This window comes from Euwallacea similis, chromosome 13, assembly GCF_039881205.1.
Source record: "Euwallacea similis isolate ESF13 chromosome 13, ESF131.1, whole genome shotgun sequence".
NCBI classification, from domain to species: domain Eukaryota; kingdom Metazoa; phylum Arthropoda; class Insecta; order Coleoptera; family Curculionidae; genus Euwallacea; species Euwallacea similis.
In genome coordinates, this window is record NC_089621.1 from 493,242 (window position 1) to 518,625 (window position 25,384).

Here is a 25,384-nt window from a genome sequence, read left to right on the forward strand (position 1 = left end):
CTTTCAGAAAATTGCAAATTTCTTTTTTCACCCCGGTATCGTCTGACTCTTCTACGACCATCATTGATCCATAAACAAAATCGCGACTCGTCACTGAAGACGATATTGTTCCACTCATGATTCCAATCAATTCGTTCTTGACACCAGGCCAATCTGGAAGCTTGGCGTTGGGCGGTTAGTGGCAGTCGTAGATTTGGGCGGTATGAATGCAGGCCAAAAGACGAAATTCTTCTGTAAACTGTTGCCATCGACACCCGACGATTTAGAGCTCCCATCCAATCTACTGCAACAGACATTGTTGTTTGAAATCGATCACCAATGGCCATCCGTCTAAGAAGTCGATCATCACGTGCGTTGCTGCTACGGGGAGGACGTCCAGCTGGACGATGTCGCTGAACCCTTTCTTCAGATCACGAAGACCATATTCTCGCAATCGTGATGTGGTTCCGATTCATTCTTCGGGCAATCTCACGAAAAGAAAGTCCACCCTCCTTCATGCCGATAATTCGCCCTCTATCAAAATCCGAAACGTGGGAAAAATTTCGACGCTGTCTCACTGGGGGCATTTTGAGATGTCTTGTTCATAGTTCAACAACAAAATAAACTGATATTTCCATGTAAATATTATTTTATTTATTTACAATTGAATAAAAAATCTAATAGGTCGATGACAAAAAAACCACCAGCATTCTTTCTTTTTTACTGAAAGTCTGATCATTTGATACTCTATTATGAAGCATTATTTTGCCAAAATTACAAGACTTAACTATTATTACTGGGTGGTGCATTTCATGTGAAAGTGAGTGTATAATAATAATAATAAAATGATAATAACTATACTAGTTATTATCGTCCGACTATTTTTCTGACGTGTTTGGTTGTTCTCTGGACTTTTTCTTTAAATTGGAAAATAAGTTATTAAGACTTCATGTTCTTTTTTATGCGGACCTATAAATAAATGATTGATGAAGACATTTTAATGTAAAAAGAAATGAAATACGTTTAATTAGGACTCGTAAAATCTTTAAAAAGGGCGCGTCCGAATAATTTGGGATTTACTGTAGTTATTCATCATCAGACCCACGTGCGGCTCGCTTTAAATTTTATGATTTCGATGCCTGATGGGATTTATAATAAACTTCTGGCACTTCAGGATATATGAAGTGCCGTATATTATCCACCGTCACGAGGAGTTTCATAATATCACGATATACGATGTTTTAAAAGTATAACCGCACTGAAATTGAGTAAATGATAATTTAATGATTCGAAACAAAAACTGCACGTGCCTGCCATAAAAACATTGGATTTATTTGAAGAGATTTGATTATGCCCACCTCACGTTGAACTTAAATTCAAGCTTGAAGCTGTGTCATTACCGCAAACAAAACTATGGTCACGTGTTCTCAAAACTGCAGGGGCTAAAGCTTAAGTGCAGTGTCAACATCCGTCGTTAGGCTTTCCTATCCCCATGTATTTTCTGCTAATATTTAGTTTCCTGCAGTGCTTCTATGAAATATTGACTGAGAGCAATATGTTCAGGATAACCTTCATTAATGTCTAGACATCCTCCCTCTAAGACTAGACTGGATTCGTGATATTGCTCGTTGGAGGCAGAAACCCATTTATCCGTATAGTTTGCAAGTGTTGAAATTGACAGTGAAAAAGCTGAGGTTTATATAGGAACAAGTGAGGATATTAATGAGAGAGATGTTTGTTAAGGCGTAATTTATCTGTGTAAATTAACCGCTAAGAAAGTGTGCAGATAAATTGACCTACTTAAGTCATGTTTTTCAAGTTTTATGTGACAAATGGGAAAAGTTACCACACAAAGAAATTTCAGCCTGACGGGACTATTCAATTTTCCATACCTTGTAGAAATATCACTCGTTCATCATAATATAAGCAATTGCAATCTCGAAATAAACATACACGCGTTGCCATTTTAATATTTAATGGCTGGTCTGGAATTCAGATTATTATGGAAGCGTGTCCTTATTGTGTGATTATACGGCGACGGAATTTGAAGACAATAATGCTGCCGTGGATTACTCAAGCAGGATTTAGTCAAGTACATCACAGATGATATAATGTTAAAACTGTTATCACCTACATGACACGCCATTTACCATACTGTCAATATTCCTATGATAACGTATAAGGTTGTTGCATAATTTCTGTCGTATTTTTGAACGAAATAGAAATTGCCATAATTTTCAAAAGAAATTTAAATATGTATCAAGATATTGTCCATTATTATCAATAACTAAACTCCACTTAATGGGCAACTTATCGATCCCGGCCGCAACGAAAATTTCACGTTTTTGGCGGCAAAGTTCTATTAATGCATTATTGACATCATCTTCGGCATAAAAATGTTTCCCATCTAGAAAATTTTGTAGTGGCAAAAGAGTTGACGCTACGTCTGAAGAATAAGGTGGGCAAAAAAGAACTTCATAGTCCAGTTTCTGTCTGGTCTTAAGTGCGCCGTGTTGTTAGGCGTTGTCATGTTGAAACAGGACACCTTTGCGATTGATCAATGCTGGTCGTGTTTCCTCCATTTTTGAATTCACTCATAATAATTGTGGGATCCGCTTGTCAGACCGCTTAGTGTATATAGTTTGTAGATATCCTGCGATAAGTTAGGATTAAGGATTAGGGCACGAGGGCGATTTACCCCTAAGGTACGCCCATGGTTGGCATTACCCGGTAACCTGGGTTTTTTCCACGATGCTCTGTTGGCATGGGAAGTACAATGCTGGTTCCCTTTGGCGAGGTCTTCGCCAAGGGCTGGGTGCCAGATGTGGACGCAGTGGCTCCATGCGGATGGCTGTCCCAATGCCTTCAAGTATTGTTTAGATGGTACGCCCATGGTTTACGACCATGGATGTTCATACTTAAGGCTAGAGAGAAAGCGGATCGCTCTCTTTTTCCTGGCTTCCTGGTGGACTGAAGACTCAGGGGTCGTGCCCGCGCTTTTTTACTGTTTTTATCTAATATATTCATATCGTTAAGTTAACGTGGCTATCATTGAAAGATCCCTAACTATCCCTAAAACACAATTGCCGAAGCTCCAATTAATAAACCCCTAGACAACGGAGGAAAACCTACATAATTAATCACAGTAAATATCGGCGGTAATGCTTTGACCAGGTGGCAAAAGTTCATAATGTATGGGTCCTCTTCTGTTCCGCCAGATATAGAGCGGTCGTTTTTATTGGTAGTTTAGGGACTGCTGGCGTCTTCTGATTTCAAAAACCTTTTTCTAATTTGGCCTTATTGATCTGATTTGGGCTTTTTTCTAACTGGATTTTCATATGTGTTCCATTTTTCATCTCCTATAACCAACCTATTCAAAATAGATTCAAAATTATTCTCCATGCGAGTAATGCAGAAGATACGGGGACCACCAGTTCAAGTCGGAACATAGGAATTGTGCATGTGGGAGAAGGACCACACAAGTTTTAATATGGTTACGACAGAGACCAATGAAGTACGTTGAGAGGTAGCGGTTGAAGTGGGCGGAGTCAGTCCAGATCCAGCTGCTAGATCTGTCACCGTATCAGAATTTTTACTGATATAAATTCTAGTGTTGAATCAAATTTTTCACTTATTTATAAATTATTGTACATTTTTACATTATAGCATAACTCGGGTACGTCATTGATGAATATGGTGATCTGATTTCGCTGATATTTATTTATGAGCGTTTAGTGGGTTCAAAACTGAGCCGGCGACACTGGCTATAGACTCGAGATCAATTGATAAACGGAACGGAACGATTCGTTTATCATTTCAAATGATATCGAAAAATAAATAAATTGACCAGAACAGATGAAGCATGTAAGGCAATTCAATTTCAACGAGCAGAGTTATCGTGTTTTCATTTTTTTCTTTTTCATTTATTTACATTGCTGCTTTTTACTCTGACATATGTAAAAATTTTCATCGTCGCAAAGGAAGTGAAATCGATACTAATCTAAATATCAAAGTGGAGACGCCGGCCGAACTGACTCCGCCCACTTCGTTGTTAGTTTTTGTTGAAGGCATATTAAAACTTATGCGCTCTTTCTCCACTTGCACAATTCCTATATTCCGATTGAATTGATGATATCTGTACAGGGTAACTCAAATTCGACGCCTTCATACTTATTTTATGGAAACGTAAAGTAATATGAAAAATTTAAACTATGGGTCATTTTAATTTTTTTCATTTTATGATCAATTTATACTATGGATCATTTTCATGAAACAATGGGATTGAATGACCTCCATTTCGTCCTGAAGAAGTTCATTTCTAAAATATCGGAATAGTAAGTTATGACGTCATCAATGATATTTTTTCCAGAAACATACCCAAATTCTGACAAAATTATATTGGTCCTATTTTGCTATATAACTTGTCTTATGTGTTATCGTTTAAACGCTACAAGCAAAAATCTCTTAGGATTTATCGCAAAAATATATCCAGAAATATCAGACTAACCTTGATTTATTCCTATGTCTAGTTTGTTAGACCTCGTATTGTGCGGTAATACTTAAATAACAAGTTCGAACAAAACTAGATTGGCATTAACCGACCTGTGCAGTGGCCAGGAAAGTCCTCTGACTTAACTCCCATGAACTTTTTCTTCTGGGGATTTGTTAAAAATAAAGTTTATAAAAGTCCTTCAAAGAAAGAATTTGAAACACTTAAAGGAGAAAATAAGAACTACTTGCAATGAGCTAACGCAAAAAATATTAAGAAAGGCTACTGATTGTGAGACGGAAGTTAAGGGAAGACTTCAAATGTGCCTTGCAGAAGGGGGAAGTCATATTGAAAATGTGTTAAAATAGATATAATATTTGTTTTGTTTCTTTCCATTATTTAGTTTTATAAAAACTAATTTATTGTTGCTTGTTTAATTCTTGTAAAATTAAATATTTTTCTGATAATTCCTAAGGCGTTTTTGTTTATATAACTTTTAAACGATAGCACATAAGAAAAATGTCTTTAATAAAAGTTGTGTGGAAAAAATGGGTCAATATAATTTTATAAAAATTTGGGCATGTTTCTGTGGAAAATATCATTGATGACGTCATAACTTGTTCGTCGTTACTCCAACATTTTATAAATGAACTTGTTAAGATCGAAATGAAGGTCATTCGATTCCAATGATGACTCATGATTTAAATTTTTCATATTACTTTCCGTTTCCATAAAATATGTATACGACATCCTGTACAGTACTATTGCCAAGATTGTCTTCGCTCAATTCATGCGATAGCTAACATCCAAGTTTTTCAAGATACCCCCATATCTTTATATGCCGATATGTTGTGATGTGATCGTAGCCCATCTTTTCCTCTATCTCTTTACTGATCACAAATGTGTCTTCCATTGTCATCACCTTTAGTGTCATCATTAAAGTTAGAGCGCCTGCCGGCGCGAGGTTCATCTTTGACGTTAATATTTCAACCTTGAAATTTACGAACCCTTTTTGAATAGTTCCAATATTTACAATATTCTCCCTTAAGGTTTTATCCAAATTTTTCTGAGCCACAGTTGCATTACTGCCCTTTTGAAACTCGTACCGTATGCAGTGTCTCAGATAAGTTCTATCAACATCCATGTTTAAACACTCAAACCTAAAAAATGAATGATTATAATTTGAAGAATACGTGATGTTAGAGAGACAATTAAAGACACTACAGGGTGTCCCACAAACAATTTATCCCCTATTCGATTTTTTTTTAATTAGAAAAAAGTTTTAAACGGGGAAGGCCAATTTCAGGACTAAAACTTAAGAATGGCGTTGTTGCTCTCCTTTGCATAATTCATCTCTTAGCGCGTGACATAAACTTCCTTATTTTCAATAAAACTCTCCATTTTTTTGTGGTTTTTGGATTTCTCGCTAAATTTTAAGACCGATTTATGGATGACGTGTGGAGTGGTGCCTTATTTTTAAAATTTATGGTTTTCGAATGATTCCGGAAAATTTAAAAATTTTGACAGCTGCAAAATCCCACAGAAATCGGTGTTGTTCTCTAACCGTTGCTAATTTCGGAATCAGCCTTTTAAAGCTAAGAGAAGACCTAACAAACCACGTCTTGACATGTCTGAATTTGAGAAAACGTTTTCTACAACCTTTAAAATATGCCTTCAAATTTGCATGACTTCAAACGTCAATAACTCGTTTATTTCAAATAAAATATCCCAATTTTTTCTGCGGCACCACGTTCAAAATTTAAAAAGCTACAACTTTTATTAACATGACTCTATCCCTAAACCCAGCCGTTTCTAATTTCCCGAAAATTGCCCTCTTTTGTGGGTCAAATTTAAGTGTTGATAATGACGTCATAAATCACGTCACCAAATTTTTCTACTATGAGATCATTTAAATTTCATATTTAGCCAACTGTGAGATTTTACACAAGAGAAATAGAAGATAAAAAGTAGGTCGTAGCTTGATCATATGCCGTAAATTGGCTTTAAAATTTATTTTTGATAAAGGAGCCGAGTGAGGTTATGTTGCTTTATTTACTTTTATCGACATACGTTCACTTCAACAAACTTCATAGCTGACTAGATATGAAATTTAAATAATCTCTCTGTATTTGATAAAAAAAAACGACGATGATTCGAAAACTTTTATAATACATTTTTTTTGTACAGTTTAAAGTTTCTATTTATCAAAATGCTTCACAATATCGTTTATTTTAAAAGAAAGAAACAAGCTATGCTTGAAATTTATTATGAATTTAATAAACAACTAAAAAGAAGTATTAGCGTGTATCGCGAAAGACTTTCCGATCCTTCAACACTTAAATTTTTGAATTCTGAACACGATGCTGTAGAGAAAATAGGGACATTCCATTTGAAATAAATAAGTTATTGGCGTTTGAAATCGTACAAATTCGGAGCCGTATTTCGAAGGTTGTGAAAGAATTGTTCTCGAATTCAAATTAGTCAAAACGCAGCTTATCTTGGCTCTAAAAAGCCGATTCCAAAACTCGCTGCGGTTAAGGAACAACATCAATTTCCGTAGGACCTCGAAGCTGTCGTAATTTTCAAAATTTTCAGAATAACTTGAAAGCGGCATATTTTAAAGATAACACACTGTAGTGCGTATAATGTAAGTCAGGTGTTGTACTTATCAGGTTGAACTTCTGTACAAATAACTTGTCTTTTTGTTATAACTGTCGACGGGTGGTTTGTTACTATGTATGTCTAACGTAACCCAGGGTGTTATCATAATAGTCGAGCATATCATCATTCGTGATGATTGATTATTTTTTAGAGTAGTAGTATTGTGACAGTATTTCGTTCGAGATAATAAAAATCTTATTACTCGAATTAATCTATTCATAAATTCAATTTCAATTAACAACACCTTATATTAACTGACCTTAAAATTTAGCAAGAAATCCAAAAATGTCAAAAAAATTAGGGGGGTCAATTAAAATAAGAAAGTTTATGTCACGTGCGGTGGGACGGATGATGCGGGGCATGACGATGAGGTCCCTTTTAAGTTTGTACTCCTCAAATGAAGGAAGATCCCCGTTTAAACTTTTTTTCAAATATTAAAAATAAAGAAATTACGTGGGGGATAATTTGTTAACGAGACACTTTGTATATAACCAAATTAGCAGCTCGGTCCTAAAGGCAATCGAATAAAACTTATTGCGCATCGAAAATTACCGTATGGAATACAACAGAAATTACCTTATAATATTCTTTAATTCGCAATTTGCGTAAAATAAATTGAAGAATAATCCATAGAAAATCATCTACAGGAAAATGTTGCCTGGAAGGAATATTTCCGTAGAATAACATGGGATTAAGGCATTTCCGAAAGGCTGTCGGAAAAGCTGCCACGTGGCTATCCCAGCAAATTTATTTGTGTTTCCTAGTAAAGTGCAGGTAAATATTAGGCATTTTCCAATGAAGAGTAATTAGTATCAGTGATGGAATCACGAACGGTCGAAATAAGTTTTCTAATTTATTTATTCCAACTCATTAGCACAATTTTAGAGACTAAATTAGCATTAAATTAACGTGACTGATTCTTGAAACATGGGAAACGGCATTCTTCGACCAGCAGTGCTGGTTCATATCTCGCACAGCTTACCTGCAGTCTTTCAATAAGTCAGCCGAAAAGAGGGGGGCACTAAAACTCCCCATTATCAAATTTCCACAACAAAGAAAATGCATTACCCAAAGTGGCAATTTATTAGATTACCAATTTGAGGTGCATAAAATGGTAATGTCATTGTTCTATGCAAGTTTCTCGATTATCTTAATAAGCTAAATCTTAAATAATTTAGTTAGGGAAACTTGTGAAAATTGCTATTCTAATTTAATTCCTCTTCGCCTCGAAAGCCACGGCATTTACTTATTTGCTAATTGATAGATTTGCTGAATGAAGTTTTATAGCAGCTCGTAATTGATACGACCGAAATTTCCATTTCATCGTCATGATATTTTTCCAGTTTCGCGGATAAATTAAAGGGCGTTGTTGTTGGACTGCATGAGCCATCAGGCTTATATTGCCAAAACGTAGGGAGAGGCCGAGAATGCCGATGATTGAAATTTTTGTCCCCCATTGTTATCATTACTATCATCTGCGTATAACGGGTAGTAAATTCGCCATTTCGTTGGTCAGCCACAAATTTACAACCTAAATTGGATTTAATTTAAACGCTTTAAATCGGATAATTAATTTGGTATGGTGTTTAAGTTCGGGTTGATTGATGTTCGCACTCTGCTTTATTGTAGCGTAAATATTATGGTGGAGGCGTATAACGCAGTTGCATTATGTAAATAACTGGATTTTGTCTTTAAATATAGGGTGTCCCAAAAGTAATGGGATAAAGAACAACTGCAGATTCCTGCCGTCAAAATATTGAGATTCATGGCAGTTGTGCTATTCCGAAAATTAACATTAACAAAGATACAGTGTTAAAGTTAAAATTTTGTTTTTGATTTAATTTGATATCTTAACAATCTTTCGACCTATGGCACTGGAATTTGGTACTCGGGAGTTTTCGGATGTGGCAAACAGGGTAGTGCTGTCGGTTTTATTGCAACTGATAGAGGGCGCCATTTGAAACCGTGTTGGTGAGTTAAAAGGGCTCTATTTTTTTTACGTAGCTCCACTAGCCCTATTAATAAAAGTATTCTTTTAACATTCTAGATAAAAAGGTATACCCATTAATAGCCTCAAAACTTGACCATTTTCGAGATATTTGCTAGTTTAATGCCTCATAAATGTTTGTATGTATGTATGTATTCTTGAATAGAGTTGAGAGCTGGCGAAGCAATTACCTATAATGCAAAACTGATCTTTAAATTTTCTACGTATGCTGACTTATTTATATTGTACGAACTATTAAAATTGATTTTGGGCAATTTTTTTGTAAATTTTAATTTACAAAAAATCATAGCGCACATACCGTTATTACGTTACGAACGTATCAGTGTTATTAAAATGACAATTATCTCGAAAATGATCAAGTCTTGAGGCTACTAACTTTTTTTGTTTAAAATATTAAACACGATAATACAAGGTGAGTTTTTTAAGTGTGTTACGTAAATATCTCTGAAGTTATCAATTTTAGAAAAAAAGTTTAAAGAAAGAAGAGGTTGTATGAAGGGGGAAAACTTTTAGTGTTGTCACTGTTTTGATGTAAGGTCACCTTCAGGCTTTAATTAAGGTCAATTTCGTTTTTTGAGATAGAAACCCCATAGATTTTGACAGATTCTGATTTGTTGTTAAAAACAAACATTTTTTTATTCAATTAATAGTTTTGGAATAATTGTCATTTTTAAAGAATTTCTCTTTAAATGAAAAATGCTTGATAGCTGACCATGATTAGAGCCTGAAGGCGACTTTGAATAAAAACAGTGATATGCCAAAAGTTTTTCTTCTTCATACAACCCTTTCTTTTTTTGATTTTTTTTTAACTATAACTTCAGAGACATTTATATGACACACTTAAAAATTTACCTTGTATTTTTTGTTAATAGTACTACTGAAGCTGCGTAGAAAATATTAAAGCCCTTTTAACTAGCCAAGATGATTTCAAGTGGCGCCCCCTATTAGTTGCAACAAAATCAACAGCACTAGCTTGTTTCCCACGTCCGTAAACTCCCACATACCAAATTTCCATAGGTCAAAAGACTGTGAAGATGTGAAATAAAATAAAAAAATAAAATTTAAACTTTAACACCCCGTATCTTTGTTAATATTAACTTTGGGAATACAACAATTGCGCTGGATCCTAATATTTTCATGGCACGAATCTGCGGTTGCTCTTTGTTCCATTACTTTTGGGACACTCTGTGTAACAGAAAAATTAAATGCGGAAGTTTGGAGGAGCTCTTTAATATATGCTAATTAACCCTTTAATTTTTTAGTTGGGAGAGTTGCTTTGTATTTCTTTCCGCATTTAATTGTTTTTAATTAAAACTTCTTCAAAAACTATTTGGGAAGAGGTTTGCGCTGGTAAAATCAGTTCGTTGACTTAGAAAAATGAATCGTACTTACAAAAAAAGTCAAAATATGTATGTTTTCATACGTCTGGGAGCAATTTAATCGGCCCAAGACAGTTGCTATGGGGCGGCGCAAAGAAACTTATTTTTATTTACTTGTTTTTCTTAGAAATCTAGTAATTTCAAATGTAAACCAAACTGAAATTGTGGCTTTTGGAGTTTTTCAATTAACTTTCTGGCAGTTGTGTAATTAAAAAACCCATTTCTTCAGTCATAGCAATGCAGCTGAATTATAATTGAAAAAATTGTACTTTCCAAACCTTGAAAAAAGGATTTTTTAGCACGAAACCCTCGAAGATGAGCCTCAATGTTTCGGGAGACGCGGGCATTTATTATGCAGGGCAAAAATTGAACACAACTTGCTTTATCGAACGTTACAATAAATCTCGTAAATGTAGTTTCTTATAATATCCCTTTATAGCCCTTTTATATGCTTTCTGGCCGGGCAATCCACCTTTTACGCAGTTTTCTCAGTGAAATGCTTCCTAAACATTTGGAGAAACACGGATTGCTCATGAATTATTTCCACGTATACGGGCTTAATCTCCTTGTTAAAATAGTTACATAATGATGAGGATTTCTGGCGAACATTTGTCAAAATCCTTTAATGCCTAAACAAGGATTTACCCGAATACGCTTCTGAATACAACCTGACAAAATGAAAAACTTTCACAAGTAACATCATGGCCACACAATTACAAGACCGGATTTATGGTCTTTCCCGATACCCGAAAACGAAATTAGAATGTGATTTAGTACTCAACGTTTACACAGCATATATGTCATTTATATGGGAACAAATTACATAACCCAACGAAGTTGCAATGTAAAAAAAGGTTTACGCTAGATGCAGAAAAGCTCATTTCGATTCCTATCGATATGTAGAGAGGGAAATATACTACCTATGCTGACGGAAGGGCGCTAGGGAGAATACATCGCGACCCTTAAGGGCTTGTTTCATTTCATATTGCACGTGCTGGAATGTGGTTTGTATGATCCCTAAATATCGTTGCTCAATCTTTGATGGAACGCGTTTTTGGTATAAGGAACTTGTAGTTGATGTATGGTTATGAGCAGTGAGGGAAAATGTACTTTAGACTTTATCTCTCCCCAGAGTTCCTTCGAGCGTCTTTCAAAAAGCTGGGCCAATTATTTTTATGTTCCGACTTCCAGAGAACTAGTTGAAAAGTTCTGTACCTTGGGGAAACAGGTGAAGAAAGTGCACATTATTTTCACACCCTGAAGCATCATGGTTAATAATGCATCTGGGCGAGACTTTATATTGTATTTTCAAGCAGTAAAACCTCTGTACTCGGAGGGCTTTATTTTACATATACTCTAAATCAAGCAATTGTGAAGTTAATACGTTCCAGACAATTCCTAAATTACCCACGAACTTTCCTCTTATTCAAATCTGCGGCATTGCAAAGCTAGACAGGAGAGAAAATAAATGGAAATGTTTGTTACACAAGCCACATAGGGAAATTTTAATTAAACCCCGAAAAAGGGCAAACACAGGCATGCATGTATCCAATTTTCCTTGGCAGCCTTATAAGACGTTCAGCCCGATTTTGCATTTTATAGGTGTAGAGCAGAAAGTCTTCTCAATCTTGCTGATGAAATTTCAGTTGAGATGCACACAAAGAACTTGTTGCACTATATTGCGTTAAGAAATTTGCCTGTTCTTTACTTTAGGCCTTGTTCATAAGAATTCAGTGGCCTAGAAAATTTCAAACCACCGAGTTGTAAACATGAAGGTTTACTGCCAATAATTACTATTTATAAAAAAAATCGGGAGCTAAATACGAAGCTTTCTTACCAATAAATCCTCATATGTACTTTTTGTGGAAGATTGCATAAGTTTTACTCAATTGCTTTTAATATTAACTCAATGCAACTTCCATATTCTCGGTCGTCTAAAGTCCGTTTATAGTCGGTTCTTGTCTCCGAAGTGTATTGATTTCGCATTCAAATCAGCAGAATTTCCATCAATTTGTCCATCGAGAACGTTCTAAACCGTTCCATAGATCCAGATCCGGCTAAAGCCATAAATTTAATCCTGCAATTCAGTTAGGAACGAGGCTAATGCACTGCGACAAGTTAACGAATATATGTGCCAGCAGAACGATGTAAATTAGGTTTGTAAAAAGTACCCTTACACTTAGAGACAAAAGTTTGGATACGCCATTCTAAAATAAAAAAAACACGCATGCTTTATATAAAAAATAATTAGGATTAAAAACGAAATAATTATAAACATTTTACTAATTGGTTTATTGAAATTAATATCAATAACATATATTAATTGTAATAATAAAAAACATATCGTATTTTCCAACAATGCAAAAAAAATTATGGATGAAAGTTTACAGACATTTACAATTCAAAAGCAGTTAATTATTTGTTAGTAAGAAGTTGAATATCATTTGGATTTAATAACAGCATTCAACCTTTTTAACACAGGTTGAACAAGTTTTCGAATGATTTCCGGTTCAATATTGTCCCAAACTTCTTTTAAAGCCAATTCTGTTTGGTTTTTATTAATTCTATTTTTTTTACAAACTCCTCTTTTCATTTCTTCTCATAAATGTTCTATGGAGTTGATATCAGAAGACTGCGACGACGTTTATGATGAGGTACAATAGTATACATATAACGTGTCTTTGAACATAGTGCCATAAATTTAACCACGTATTCTAGATCCCAAAATATGATGAAAACTTCATATAAACATATCCAAAAGTGCATTGATTTCGATATACAGGGTGTGAAAGGTTGCTTACTGAAGATGGTTTTTTTATTACTATTTTCGAAACGTTTTGAGATAAATTAATGACGTTTTCTACTTTATTATAGTTTTTTGTGCTTTTTCTGAATCCCTACAAAGAAATTGACACATTTTTCCAGGGGCGGGTAATAGCGGTAGTGCTTAAAAAGTACCTAAACTTTTCTGTACTACTACTAACTACCGTCGAAATCTCTATAATCAAAATATAATAGATACATAGTTTTAAAAAAATCATATTAACGAAATTAAAGAAACTTAATATAAGCAGTGAGCAGGCCCTGGCTTTTTAACACTGCTTTTAATCTATTGGGCACTAAAGAAGGGAATTTTTCACAAAACTCTAGTTGTTTATTGTCCAATTCTTTCTAAAGTACTTGTTTAAGATCCGCCTTGTTGGAAATGTGATGTTTGCTGATTACTTTTTTTAAATACGCTCATAAATTTTCTATAACGTGCAGACCTGGACTTTGTGGAGGTGCATCTACCCGTATCACTTTTGGGCACACAGAGTGAGATGGGGGAAGTCGTTATCTTAATGAAATATAGAAAAGTATTTCCGAGATTCAATTGAACGGCACTTTGCTTCAAATTTAGTTTTAAAATATTCAAACAAACGTCTTAATTCATAATGCCTTCGATGAAATGTAATTTTCTTGGACCTGCTGCAGACACACAGCCCCAAACACAAATCGAGCCACCATGCTTAACAGTAGCAACCACATGTTGCCAAACGGAACCGTACAAGTTAAATTTAAATTTATCCGTGAACATAATTCTTATTAAAATTGATAATTCCACCAATAATTAATATCCTTTTCTCTAGAGTTCTTTGCAAAACTTACATGTTTTACTTTATTTGTTTTGTTAATCAATGGCTTCCTACGATCTACTCTCATGAAAATTATATTTCCTTAATAAACTTCTCAACGTTTGAGGACTCAATTGCTTTTTTTAAACATTTTTCAATTTCATCAGTAATTTTCGGGACTGAAATCTTTGGATTTTCTTTAATTTTTCCTAAAATTCAGCCTTTATCATACAAATTAAATTTTTTTTTAGGATTTTCACATATTTTGTTGGATACTCTGTTCTAATTTTTAAATCGTTTAATTATACTCTGAACTATGGTAAAACTTCTGTTAATTATTAAAGCTACATGTCTATAAGATTTTCTTTTTTGATAACGATGAATCACTAATTGACGTTCACTAACAATTATTTGATCACGTTGATGCCCCGTTTCAAAAAAATATAAAAATGCAAAGAGGCCAAGGTCTTTTAAATTTTACATTAAATTACTTATGCGACTACAGATAATATTGCGAAGAATAAGTAAAAAAAATAAAAAATAAAAATGTATGAGTTTCATTTTGACCTCGATTTCGATAAAGGAATAACATACATATGTTTATACGGTCAATTTTTTATATAATCTCTTAATGCTATCAATTTTTGGTTGTTGTTGTATATTATAAATTATAAACATCCTATAAAAACACTAAATATGAGTTTGGCTTGCTATGTATCGGGTTGATTCGTATATTTAGACAGTGCTTACTATTTTTATTATAAAAAAAAGGAAAACCTTAAATACAAAAGTTGTAGGGTTAATCCTAAATCGGCAGAGAATGTTGCGACTCACAACAGATGAATACTGCAAACTTAAATAAGGACACAAAACCGGCAAATTTATAATGGAATACTGTATATTTTATAAAAATTGAATAAACCTTTATTTTCTTATTTCAAAAATATATAACATGTTCACATTTGGTTTAGCCGTTTTCTCGGTATTTCCATTTAAAAATCGGAATTACAATATTGTTCTTCCAAATTGCAGTTGCCGTGAATAAACAAAAGGATTGAACGTCATAAGTAATTATTATTTATTAATTTATTCTTTTCATATTGGAAATAATATATTAATTCACTACTAACAAAAACAAATTGCATTTTACTACCACGGAACTAAGAGAAATATTTTTTTTAATAAATAATTTACGAAAATTCAAAATTCACAAGTGCTGAATAAATGCATCGTTATTTTCAACACATTTTCTGCAATCTTCATCTAACTTCAACAAAGCGTTGTAAATAAATTCAGGATGTTCATTGAATGAATCGATACTTGTTTGGATCCTTTCTCTTAAATCCTCCAAAATACAGGCGAATTATTTCTAATTTTTCTTATTCTGTGTAACCCATTTTAGGAAACGAAACGAAGAAAATGTGACAGTCGAATAAATAATAATTATCAATGACATTCGGTCCATTTATTTATTCATGGCTACTGCGATTTGGAGGAACAATATAATACGGATTTTTAAATGCAAATATCACGAAAACGACTAAACCAAATGTCAACATGTTATATATATATTTTTGAAATCAGGAAATAAAGGTCTATTCAATTATTATAAAATCTACAGGATGTTCCATTATAAATTTACCAGCTTTGTGTCCTTTTTTAACTTTGCAATATTCATCTGTTGTGTTACATAAGATTTTTTGGAAAGTTAGGACTTACCCTACAACTTTTGTATTTAAACATTTTCTTTTTTCAATAACAAAAGTAGTAAGCGCTGTCTAAATACAGGGTGTAACATTTAACTTCAGACATCACAATAACTCGAATAATAAACGCTCTACGAAAAAAATTTCTATAATAAAAGTTTAATTATTCCGTGGAGGAAATACATTTATGTCAAAATTAGTAAGCCTTTGTCTCTCCTTGTGGGGGGATGGGGGGTAACTTTAGTTTCTTAAATGGCATCCCCTACTTTTTATTACAGACTTGAATTCTACAGCAAAAAGCACATAGAATTTGTTTGGAAAATTTTTTTCGATTCACGATAGATAGCGCTATAATCAACTAAATTGAATTTTCTTATCGCTTATGATTTACCGGAATGTTTGGTGAAATCTGTTTAAAAAAACCTTATTCTCACGCGTTGTTGGGGATAAATAAAAATATTACATTTTTACAAATAAAAATTACAACCAAGTTACAAAAGTTACAACCAAAAATGTAAACAAATTTACATTTTTGATTTAAACGTATGAAAAAAAAACTTGAAGATACTACTAATTGCAACAACTTCTGTGTATCAGAAATGCTTGTGCCGAAATTCCAGCAGACGCACTTCTCGATTGTGTTCGGTCGTTCGGAATGCGGATTTATAAGTGCATTGAAGTTGAAGGTCATCATTTTGAGCACTTACTTTAAAAATTAACTGTAAAAACGGCAAATTTTGTTTACATTGATTTTAAAGCAGATTTCATCAAACATTCCGGTAAATCATAAGCGAAACGAAAATTCATTTCTTTAATTACAGCGCCATCTATCGCGAAACGAAAAAAATGTTCCAGACAAATTCGATATGTTTTCTGCCGTAGAATTCGTGTCTGCAATAAAAAGTAGGGGATGCCATTTAAGAAATTAAAGTTACCCCTCATCCCTCCCACAAGAAGGGGCAGAGGAGCATTAATTTTATCATCAACGTATTTCCCCCTCAGAATAATTAAATTTTCATAATAGACATTTTTTTCATAGAGCATTTATTATTCGAGATATAGCGATGTCTCAAGTTAAATGTTACACTCTGTATATGGACAAATCTTGTAGACCATTAAAAAATCATAATAACAAAAATATGGAAGTGTATAAGTATTTATTAACTGTATGTAGACTTTTGTTTAAGTGCATGTACCAGGTGTACAAGTATGAAATGCGGATTTCTTTTTCGAAAAAAAGATGGTAAATTTGGAAGAACGATAAAAGATATATTATTCAAAGTATGCTCCGTCGCTAGTGATACATTTTGCCCATCTGTCAGGCAATTTGTGGATACCACGCCAGTAAAAAGCTTCTTCTTTTGCCGCGAACCATTCATCTAACCATTTTTTCACATCGTTGTAGGAACCAAAGCACTGCTCCGCAAATGCGTGATCCATAGATGTAAACAAGTGGCAATCGAAAGGAACCAAGTCGGGGGAGTAAGCCGCACCTCCCAGTTGAGTGCTTCCAACATGTCGCGAACTAGTTTTGCTATATATGAAAGAGCATTGTGGTGAAGAAAAATAACCTCGTATTGCCTTTTGTGATATTCTGGTCGTTTTTGGAGCAGAAAACGGTTCAAATCAAGTAATTGTTGTTGATAGTATTTGGTATTAACCGTTTCACCAGGCTTTAACAGCTCATAGTAGACTACTCCTTTCTGGTCCCACTACGCACAAAGCATCGTTTTCCTGCCAAAGCGATTCGGTCTTGTTGATGTGAACGATGCACTTGGATCTACCCATAACTTTCTGCGCTTGGGATTTTCAAAGTAAATCCACTTTTTGTCACCAGGGACGATACGTTGCAAAAACGATTTTCTTTTGTATTTTTCGAGCAAAATTTTACATGTGTTTTTGCGTCTCCCCATTTCCCTCTCATTTAACTCATGTGGTACCCATCTACCGAACTTCTGAATCTTTCCTATCTCTCGTAAGCGACTGGAAAGAGCTTGTTGACTAACGCTTAATTGTTTAAGTTGTTTTTGTGTTTGTGAATCGTCTTCGTCCAACAGTGCCTGCATCTTCGTACTTTTTTTGTGGTTTCCGTGTTCCTTGCCTGCAACATTAAAATCGCCACTTCTGAAACGCCGAAACCATCGTTCACACGTATCTTGCGATAGAGCATGTTCACCATAAGCTTCTCAAAGTAGTCGGTATGCTTCAGCTGCAGTTTCCTTCAAATGAAAACAAAAAATTAATACTGTCCGCGAATGCTCTTTATTCGGCACAAAGTTCGACGTATTGAACGCAGTACAACACTACTATGCAAACACTTTTTCAATTTAACATATAGGCGTGGTGGCCACTTGTTGATGGATAAAAAAGAAAACAATCTTTATCCTATTTCTTGCATTGATGCTATCGGTTTTTCAAATCCGCATTTCACACTTGTATACCTGGTATGTGCTAACATAACGATGTAAATTACGTTTGCAAAAAGTCCACATAAACTCTAGATTTTTGCTAAATACCCTACATAAATCCAGTCGTAGGAAACACCGATCCGAGGAAAGTTCTGCATATTGTCTCTACACATTGAATGATTTTGGCATTTGCATCGAAGGTGACTGTGGAACGCCGCGACGCCTGTAAACAAACAAGTGTGAATCATTTGCGAGTCGTATCGAAAATCTCTGGGGTGAGATAAAAATGTTGCTGGAACTCCAATTTCCGAATTGAACGTGAAAGTTACTCAATGGGTCAGTGGCGTAGGCGCTCGATTAAATCCCACGACGATGTTGTAAAAAGCACTTTATTCTTTACGCAAAGAAAGCGATATTAAAATCTTTCCAGTGGATAAAGGTAACTCTTTAGTCCTAATGGAGTGTACTACCTATTCAAACATGTAAATTACTATTATAAGATTAATTTAACACACAATTGTATAATAAAGTACACATACTCCACCCAAAATATGAATTTAATAAAAACATACGAACAAATTTGGAAATTAATCTTAAAAAGATATTGAATCCAATTTGTAACAATACAGTTTACTTCGTTATACTTCCCTATATACAGAATGTCCCCAAATGAGATTGTCAAGAAGAGAAAGATTCTTATTTTTCATTTTACGAGAAAAATATATTCATGAAAGTTTTTGTTTTTTTCAAAACAGAGAAGTATCGAAAAATAGGTCCAAATATTAATTATCGTTTTCATGGCATCCATAAACAAAACTTAAATTAAATGACAATGTTGTCGCAAGAGCAACGAATTTACCTGATGCAGTACTATGGCAGAGGTGATAAAGCAATCCGTCGAGGTATCGAGGAATTTAATCAAAAGCTTCCGTATACAATGGGCGCTTGATTATGTGAAGCAATGCAAACTAGAGATGTTAATAAAATCATATTGTTCATATAATCAAAAGTACTTTATTCGCGATGATTTATCATTTTATTTGCGTTTTATACTTAACTAAAGTATTTCGTAATATGTTTTTGTACTTTCTTCGCGGTTGAACTCTTTTGCAGTGCCCGATTTCTACACTTTCGTAGAACTAACAAATCATCAACATCGAAAATGTTTCTTTCCCCACAACGAATAACCTTATTAAGTGCATTTACAGCTCCTGAGGTTACTTCGATTCCTTCTTTACGATTTTCAACTTCATTCCCATAACATCTCACATCGTCAACATCATTATCGCTTTGTTACTTATCTACCCGATCATTTGTTCCACTTGTGAATATCATCTCTTGAATAATCGGCGTGCAATAATTTTTTTGCTTAATTTTATACAAAATTAACTTACATAATTAAGTAAGTACATATACAGGGTGTTTCATAAATATACCGACAAACTTTCAGGGGTTGTAGAACCCATAAAAACAAATATTTAGAATAAATAAAGTTAGATCCGAAATCGCTTCGTCTCCAAGATACAGGGTGTTTAATTCCTTTTTTTTTAATATTTTTTTAATATTTCAAAAACGGGTTGAGATGCGGACATGAAATTCGGGACGTGCTATAGCGGGATAAATGTGCATGTTTTGGAGTATGCAGACCATTTCCATCTTCACCAGTGGCGTCCGTGTTGCCATTTAATGGGATGTTTTTAATTTAAAAAATGGCACGCTACTGGCTTTTTTTAATATGAATATTTTTTTCTTAATATTCCATCAATTCTTAACAAAAAAGGTCCCTTAGTATTTTATTGTCCAAGTGGCCGTTTTCGAGAAAAAAATAATTTCTCATTCATGTGCCTAGCAAAAAACCGGTGTAGGTTTCCAAGTGTGATTTTTTTAAAGAGAAATTAATGTAATTTTCTTTTAATAGAGTGTAGAATTGATGGAATATTAAGAAAAAAATATTCATATTAAAAAAAGTCAGTGGCGTGCCATTTTTTTAATTAAAAACATCCCATTGAATGGCAACACAGACGCCACTAGTGTAGGTGGAAATGGTCTGCAAGCTTCAGAACATGCACATTTATCCCGCCATAGCATGTCCCGAATTTCATGTCCGCATCTCAAACCATTTTTGAAATATTAAAAAAATATTTAAAAAAAAGGAATTAAACACCCTGTATCTTAGAAACGAAGCGATTTCGGATCTAACTTTATTTTTTCTAAATATTTGTTTTTATGGGCTCTATAACCCCTGAAAGTTTGTCGGTATATTTATGAAACACCCTGTATATGCGTATATTTATTCTTACCTGTCTATCCACTTCATTTAAAAAGTTTACGATTTCTTGGATTGGCTCTTCAGTTTGACTTTTATATTTTTTTCTTAAAATGCTAAGGAAAATATCCTGTTCTGGGTCTTCATCACTGTCATTTTCAGTAAAATTTAGAATGTTAGAAATTTCAGGAAAGTCCCATCTTACAATATACCAACATGCATGTGCCTTTATTGCATTTGGCTCTATGTTCACTTAATAGACATCAAAGCTGTTCACTCTATAGAACCTAATATGTTTCGATTTAAGCGTTCACTGTTTCGGATAGTTCATATCATCAAGTGTTCATATAATGGAACGCCTATTATATTACATTTCAAAATGTGGTGCACAAAAACGGATCAAGAAATTCGTAACTACTGGCTCTGTATTATAAATGCATATAAAGAAAATTAAGAGAACTCGAAATCAAAATGACGCTGAGACTTTTCTTGTAATGGATTCGGTTCAAAATAATCCAAAACTTTCTTTACAGCGAACATTACTTTAATTAAGAATAAGTAAAATACATATTTCAAAAACATTGGATCATTTGAAAATCCTTACCTTCAAACCAATTTTTAATCAGGCTTCAGAGCCAGGAGATCAAGCAAAACGTTTGGATTTCCGCTTGTGAATGGGCGCTCAAATCATGGATAACCAACACTTTTATCGAGACATTGTGTTCTTGCATGACGCCTTGTTCTCCACTAATGGCACAACTTATACTGTACTTGTACTGTTTCATCTCTGCATGAAAAATATTGGAGCCATAACAAATCCTATTTCCGAATCGCTTGTAACTGGCAATATTCAACTAAAATGAACAAATGGTGTGCAATTTTTTACCATGGTATAATTGGACCACAGTTTTTTTTTAATTCGATTAATCAGCACAAGTATTTAAATACATCAGATCATTTTCTAAATGAAAGATTATACGATCTACCGATTAATTATCGCGCGTGGTGTTATTTTCAGCAAGAAACACCTGTCCTGCCTATTGCACGCAAGTGGTTGTTGAATTGTTGAATCAGCAATTTAGAGAAAATTAAATCGGTTGAAATAATCTTGTTTTAGGGCAATTAAAAAGCCCTAATTTAACTATGGCAGATTTTTACCTTTATAACCGTTTAAAGCAAATAGTTTATGCGAATAAACTTCCATATGCAAAACATTTGAAGGAGAGGATCAAAGATGCTGTAACGTCTTTACCGCTCGAAGAGATCAAAAGAAGTTATGTATAGTGAGCTGCGTCAAAGATTTCAGCTATACGTTCAAGAAGGTGGTGAATGGATCAATTGAAATTTTTATTTGTAGTTTCCTCTTTTTTACTGAATTGAAATTATGCCAACTGATTCAACCGTTTTGGAACAAGCGCAAACCTTCATGAAGAATACATTTCTTCGGTAAAATAAAAAATAAGGACCTTTTTCCGTTTGGGCATCTCATTCAGGAACATACTTTAGACTGAAATTGGAATGCGAATGAATTTAACGTGAATTAAGAAGTTATTAAATTGATAGTCCTTACAATAGTGTACAAAGGGAAAACGTTACTGTAAAACAAAGTGCTTAAAATTCGGTTTAAATAAGGGTAAACAAAACTCTTCTGAGTTCTCCTAATTACTTAATTCGTTTTGCACAACAAAAAATTCGATCAAATGTTTACTTAGTAACGCTCGTTAGGGGCAATATTGACATTCTGAATAATTTGTTAAACAGTTCCGTACATTATGATCCAGTAATTGGCTAATTAAAATTGCACGTTTGGCAACCTTGCGGAAAGTTAGGAAGCCATAGTATTGACGTATAGAGTATGAAGTTGCACTGAGAATTGAATGATAACTAAGAACAAAAGAGAGTTGCTTTGTGGCCACTTCTCAGTTATCCCAATAATTCTAGTAACAACTGTCTTTTTTACGTGAATATTTGACTTAAAATTGACGAATGTTCATTGAAACTTTTCGCAGATCGAGATCTGGCTGGCGCCATAAATTCCGTCCACAATTCATAACGAACGACTCTAAATCACTTTGTGCAAAGTTAGCAACTACATGTGTCAGTAAAACACTGTCCGTTAATTGCAGTTGTACAAAATATAAAGGGTCCGAAATATGTAGGCTCAAAGTTCACACTGTACCAGAACTATTTTACTCGGTCTGTTCGGAATTTTTGCATTACTTACTAGTGAGATAATTATATTTTCTATTGCCGAAGTGATAAATTGCGATATTAAAGCGTAGGAGTATCATTTATTCTCTCGCAGTGTTGCACTCGAGTGTCAGCTTATATAGCGAGCGCCATAATGGAATGCTTTTAGTTGCTGTATCACTTTAAATTACCAGATTAGCTAAGAACAATTATATACTATAGGCTTCAATACTTTGCGAAATTTCCTGCCACTTATATGAGCTTGTTTACGTTGGTGTAGTGTTCACCTCTTTTCTATTTTCAGCCTGTTTGGTATCGGTAAGTGCCTGGACTTTAGTAGCAATTTCAGTGGAACGCTACTACGCCATCTGTCATCCACTCCGATCACTTGCCTGGCAGACTATCAGTCATGCCTACAAGACCATAGCTGCCATCTGGTTATGCAGCTTTGCCTGTATGCTCCCCACTCTGGTCTTGAGCCAACTTCAACCAACAAAATTCGGTAAGCACCGACTCGAGAAAGGAGAATCGTAAAAAGTCAATTCCGGTAATGTACTTTTAGTTGACAATCTTGGAGGAGATTAAATAAATTTTTGATGAAGTCTTAAGCTGAAAAACCTTAAGAATCGAGTTTTTTTGTTAATGAATTTCAGGAAAACACAAATGTCGAGAAACTTGGCCGTCTCCCGATTATGAGAAGGCCTTTAATCTATTCCTGGATCTCGTTTTGATGGTCTCTCCTTTGCTCGTGTTGGCCGCCATGTATTCGCTCATCATCAGAACATTATGGAAAGGCATAAAGACAGAAAGGGCTTTAAGATGCAATTCTAATGGTAAGATTGATGGTGTGAACATTAAGTTAATTTACGACTCTAAATTGAGTTTAGGATAAGGAATTGGTGAATTGGCTGCGAAAATCCAAAAAATTTAACACAATTCTTGGATGTATGATGTGAAAAATACGTAATTTTTTTATCATTTATTGATAAATATAAATGGTGGCCGAATATTACTGACCGACATCTTCACGTGGCCACGATAATATGATAGATACATGTCTTGGCCGTTAATAGACCAACCAATTCTACGACAATCAACCTGCCTATAAATTTTGTGGAGTGGTTCTTCAGGTCTAAACTTAATATTTCCCTTGTTGCAGCAAGTTCCACAGTGGACATCTATGTAAACCTACAAACTAACTCAACTACTAGCTGGCGTTTCAAGAACCGAACCAACATAAGACAACAAACCAATTGGACAACCCTGCGAAACTGGTCAGACGAATCAAACTCTCCGGTTGGGTCTAACAGCTCAAAGAGGCTGACCACTGGTCTGCGGCGCACCAATGCAGAAAGAAGTCTGCACAACAAGAAGAGAGTCATCAGGATGTTGTGCGTGGTGGTCATGGAGTTCTTCATCTGCTGGTCACCGCTCTACATCATTAACACCATAGTGCTATTTGTTGGCGATAAAGTTTACGAAGTTATCGGTTACAAGGGCGTAAGCTTCTTTCAACTTTTGGCCTACAGCTCTAGTTGCTGCAATCCCATCACATACTGCTTCATGAACGGGGGCTTCAGGAAGAGCTTCTTAAAGCTGTTTAGTTGCTTCAAAACTACAAGGTATAGGTCGAAGTTCGGAGGCGGAGAAGGCAGCGACTGTCAAATCGACATGAAGTACAGCAACCATCGCTATTCTGAGCACTGATATACGGGAAGGAGAATGACTTAGTTGTAATCAGAGAGACTGGTTTCATTGGCTGTTAATTGTGTGTGATTTCCATAATAAATTAATTGTTTTTGTACAGTATTAAAGTTTCCGTGGAGGGGTAGATATTCATTTCAGCAAGGACATGGTAATGTAATCCTTTCTTTGTTTATTGTACTTTAATGCACCTGTCTGCCACGAGGTACATCGTATTATGCGACAAAAAAAAACATTAATTTTGCCCAAACAAAGCCCGCGAGAGGAGTAAGAAGTTAATAAACATTTTCGGGGTTAGAAGTTACGGGTATTTATCGTTAGGCAAACTCCTCTTACCGAAAAAAAAACTGTTTTATGTTAATTACTCTTCACAGCACAGTCTGGGGTCGTAAATTTCATCGTTATACTTACACACAATCCCCGTTTCCTTTGTAAACGTCCAAAAGTGATTAGTTGCAACAGTCTTTTGGGAAAAATGCGAACAAGCACACAATTTATCTCTGTAAAAATTTAACTGAACGAACTGTGATAAAAAAAATTCGTTAGGAGCTATTATAAAGCACTTTCAAATTTCTTTTACCGATTCCTTTTTCTTATTGGACGCGGCCAATTTGTCACTGAATAATGCTAAGCGCAGAACTAACAGTGTAGGAAGAGGTTTCGAAGAACGGGGGCGAAAAAGAAGTTTTGAATGAGAGGTTATGGCATATCGGCGCCAAGTTGGCGCGGCAACGTCGCCACCCGCCGTGCAGCGTTATTTTAATGTTTTTGTTTATGTATGACGACAGACACCCTTTTTTACTCATTTAGCCAGCACCACTTGTTTCGACAGCGACTCTTCGTTCGCTTTGCCTCGTCATTCACGTAAATTACCAGTTTTTCTCAATATTTTTTTAACATGTATATTATTGTTCAGTACCAATAAATCTTAGCTGTACAGGAAGATTCAGAACTGTGGGATTACGCCACTAGAGATTGGT

At 34.6% G+C, this 25,384-nt stretch overlaps 1 protein-coding gene across 1 annotated transcript in view; it reads left to right on the forward strand.

Moving 5' to 3' along the window:
* LOC136413243 (cholecystokinin receptor-like) overlaps positions 1 to 24,504 on the forward strand; it is a 237,775-nt gene extending 213,271 nt beyond the window's left edge. Inside the window, exons 4-6 of the mRNA XM_066396667.1 lie at positions 23,005 to 23,202; positions 23,354 to 23,533; positions 23,860 to 24,504. Of these exons, the coding sequence (XP_066252764.1) occupies positions 23,005 to 23,202; positions 23,354 to 23,533; positions 23,860 to 24,407 (926 nt within the window). The 3' untranslated portion in view covers positions 24,408 to 24,504. The remainder of the gene's footprint in view (positions 1 to 23,004; positions 23,203 to 23,353; positions 23,534 to 23,859) is intronic.
* The last annotated feature ends 880 nt before the right edge of the window (positions 24,505 to 25,384 follow it).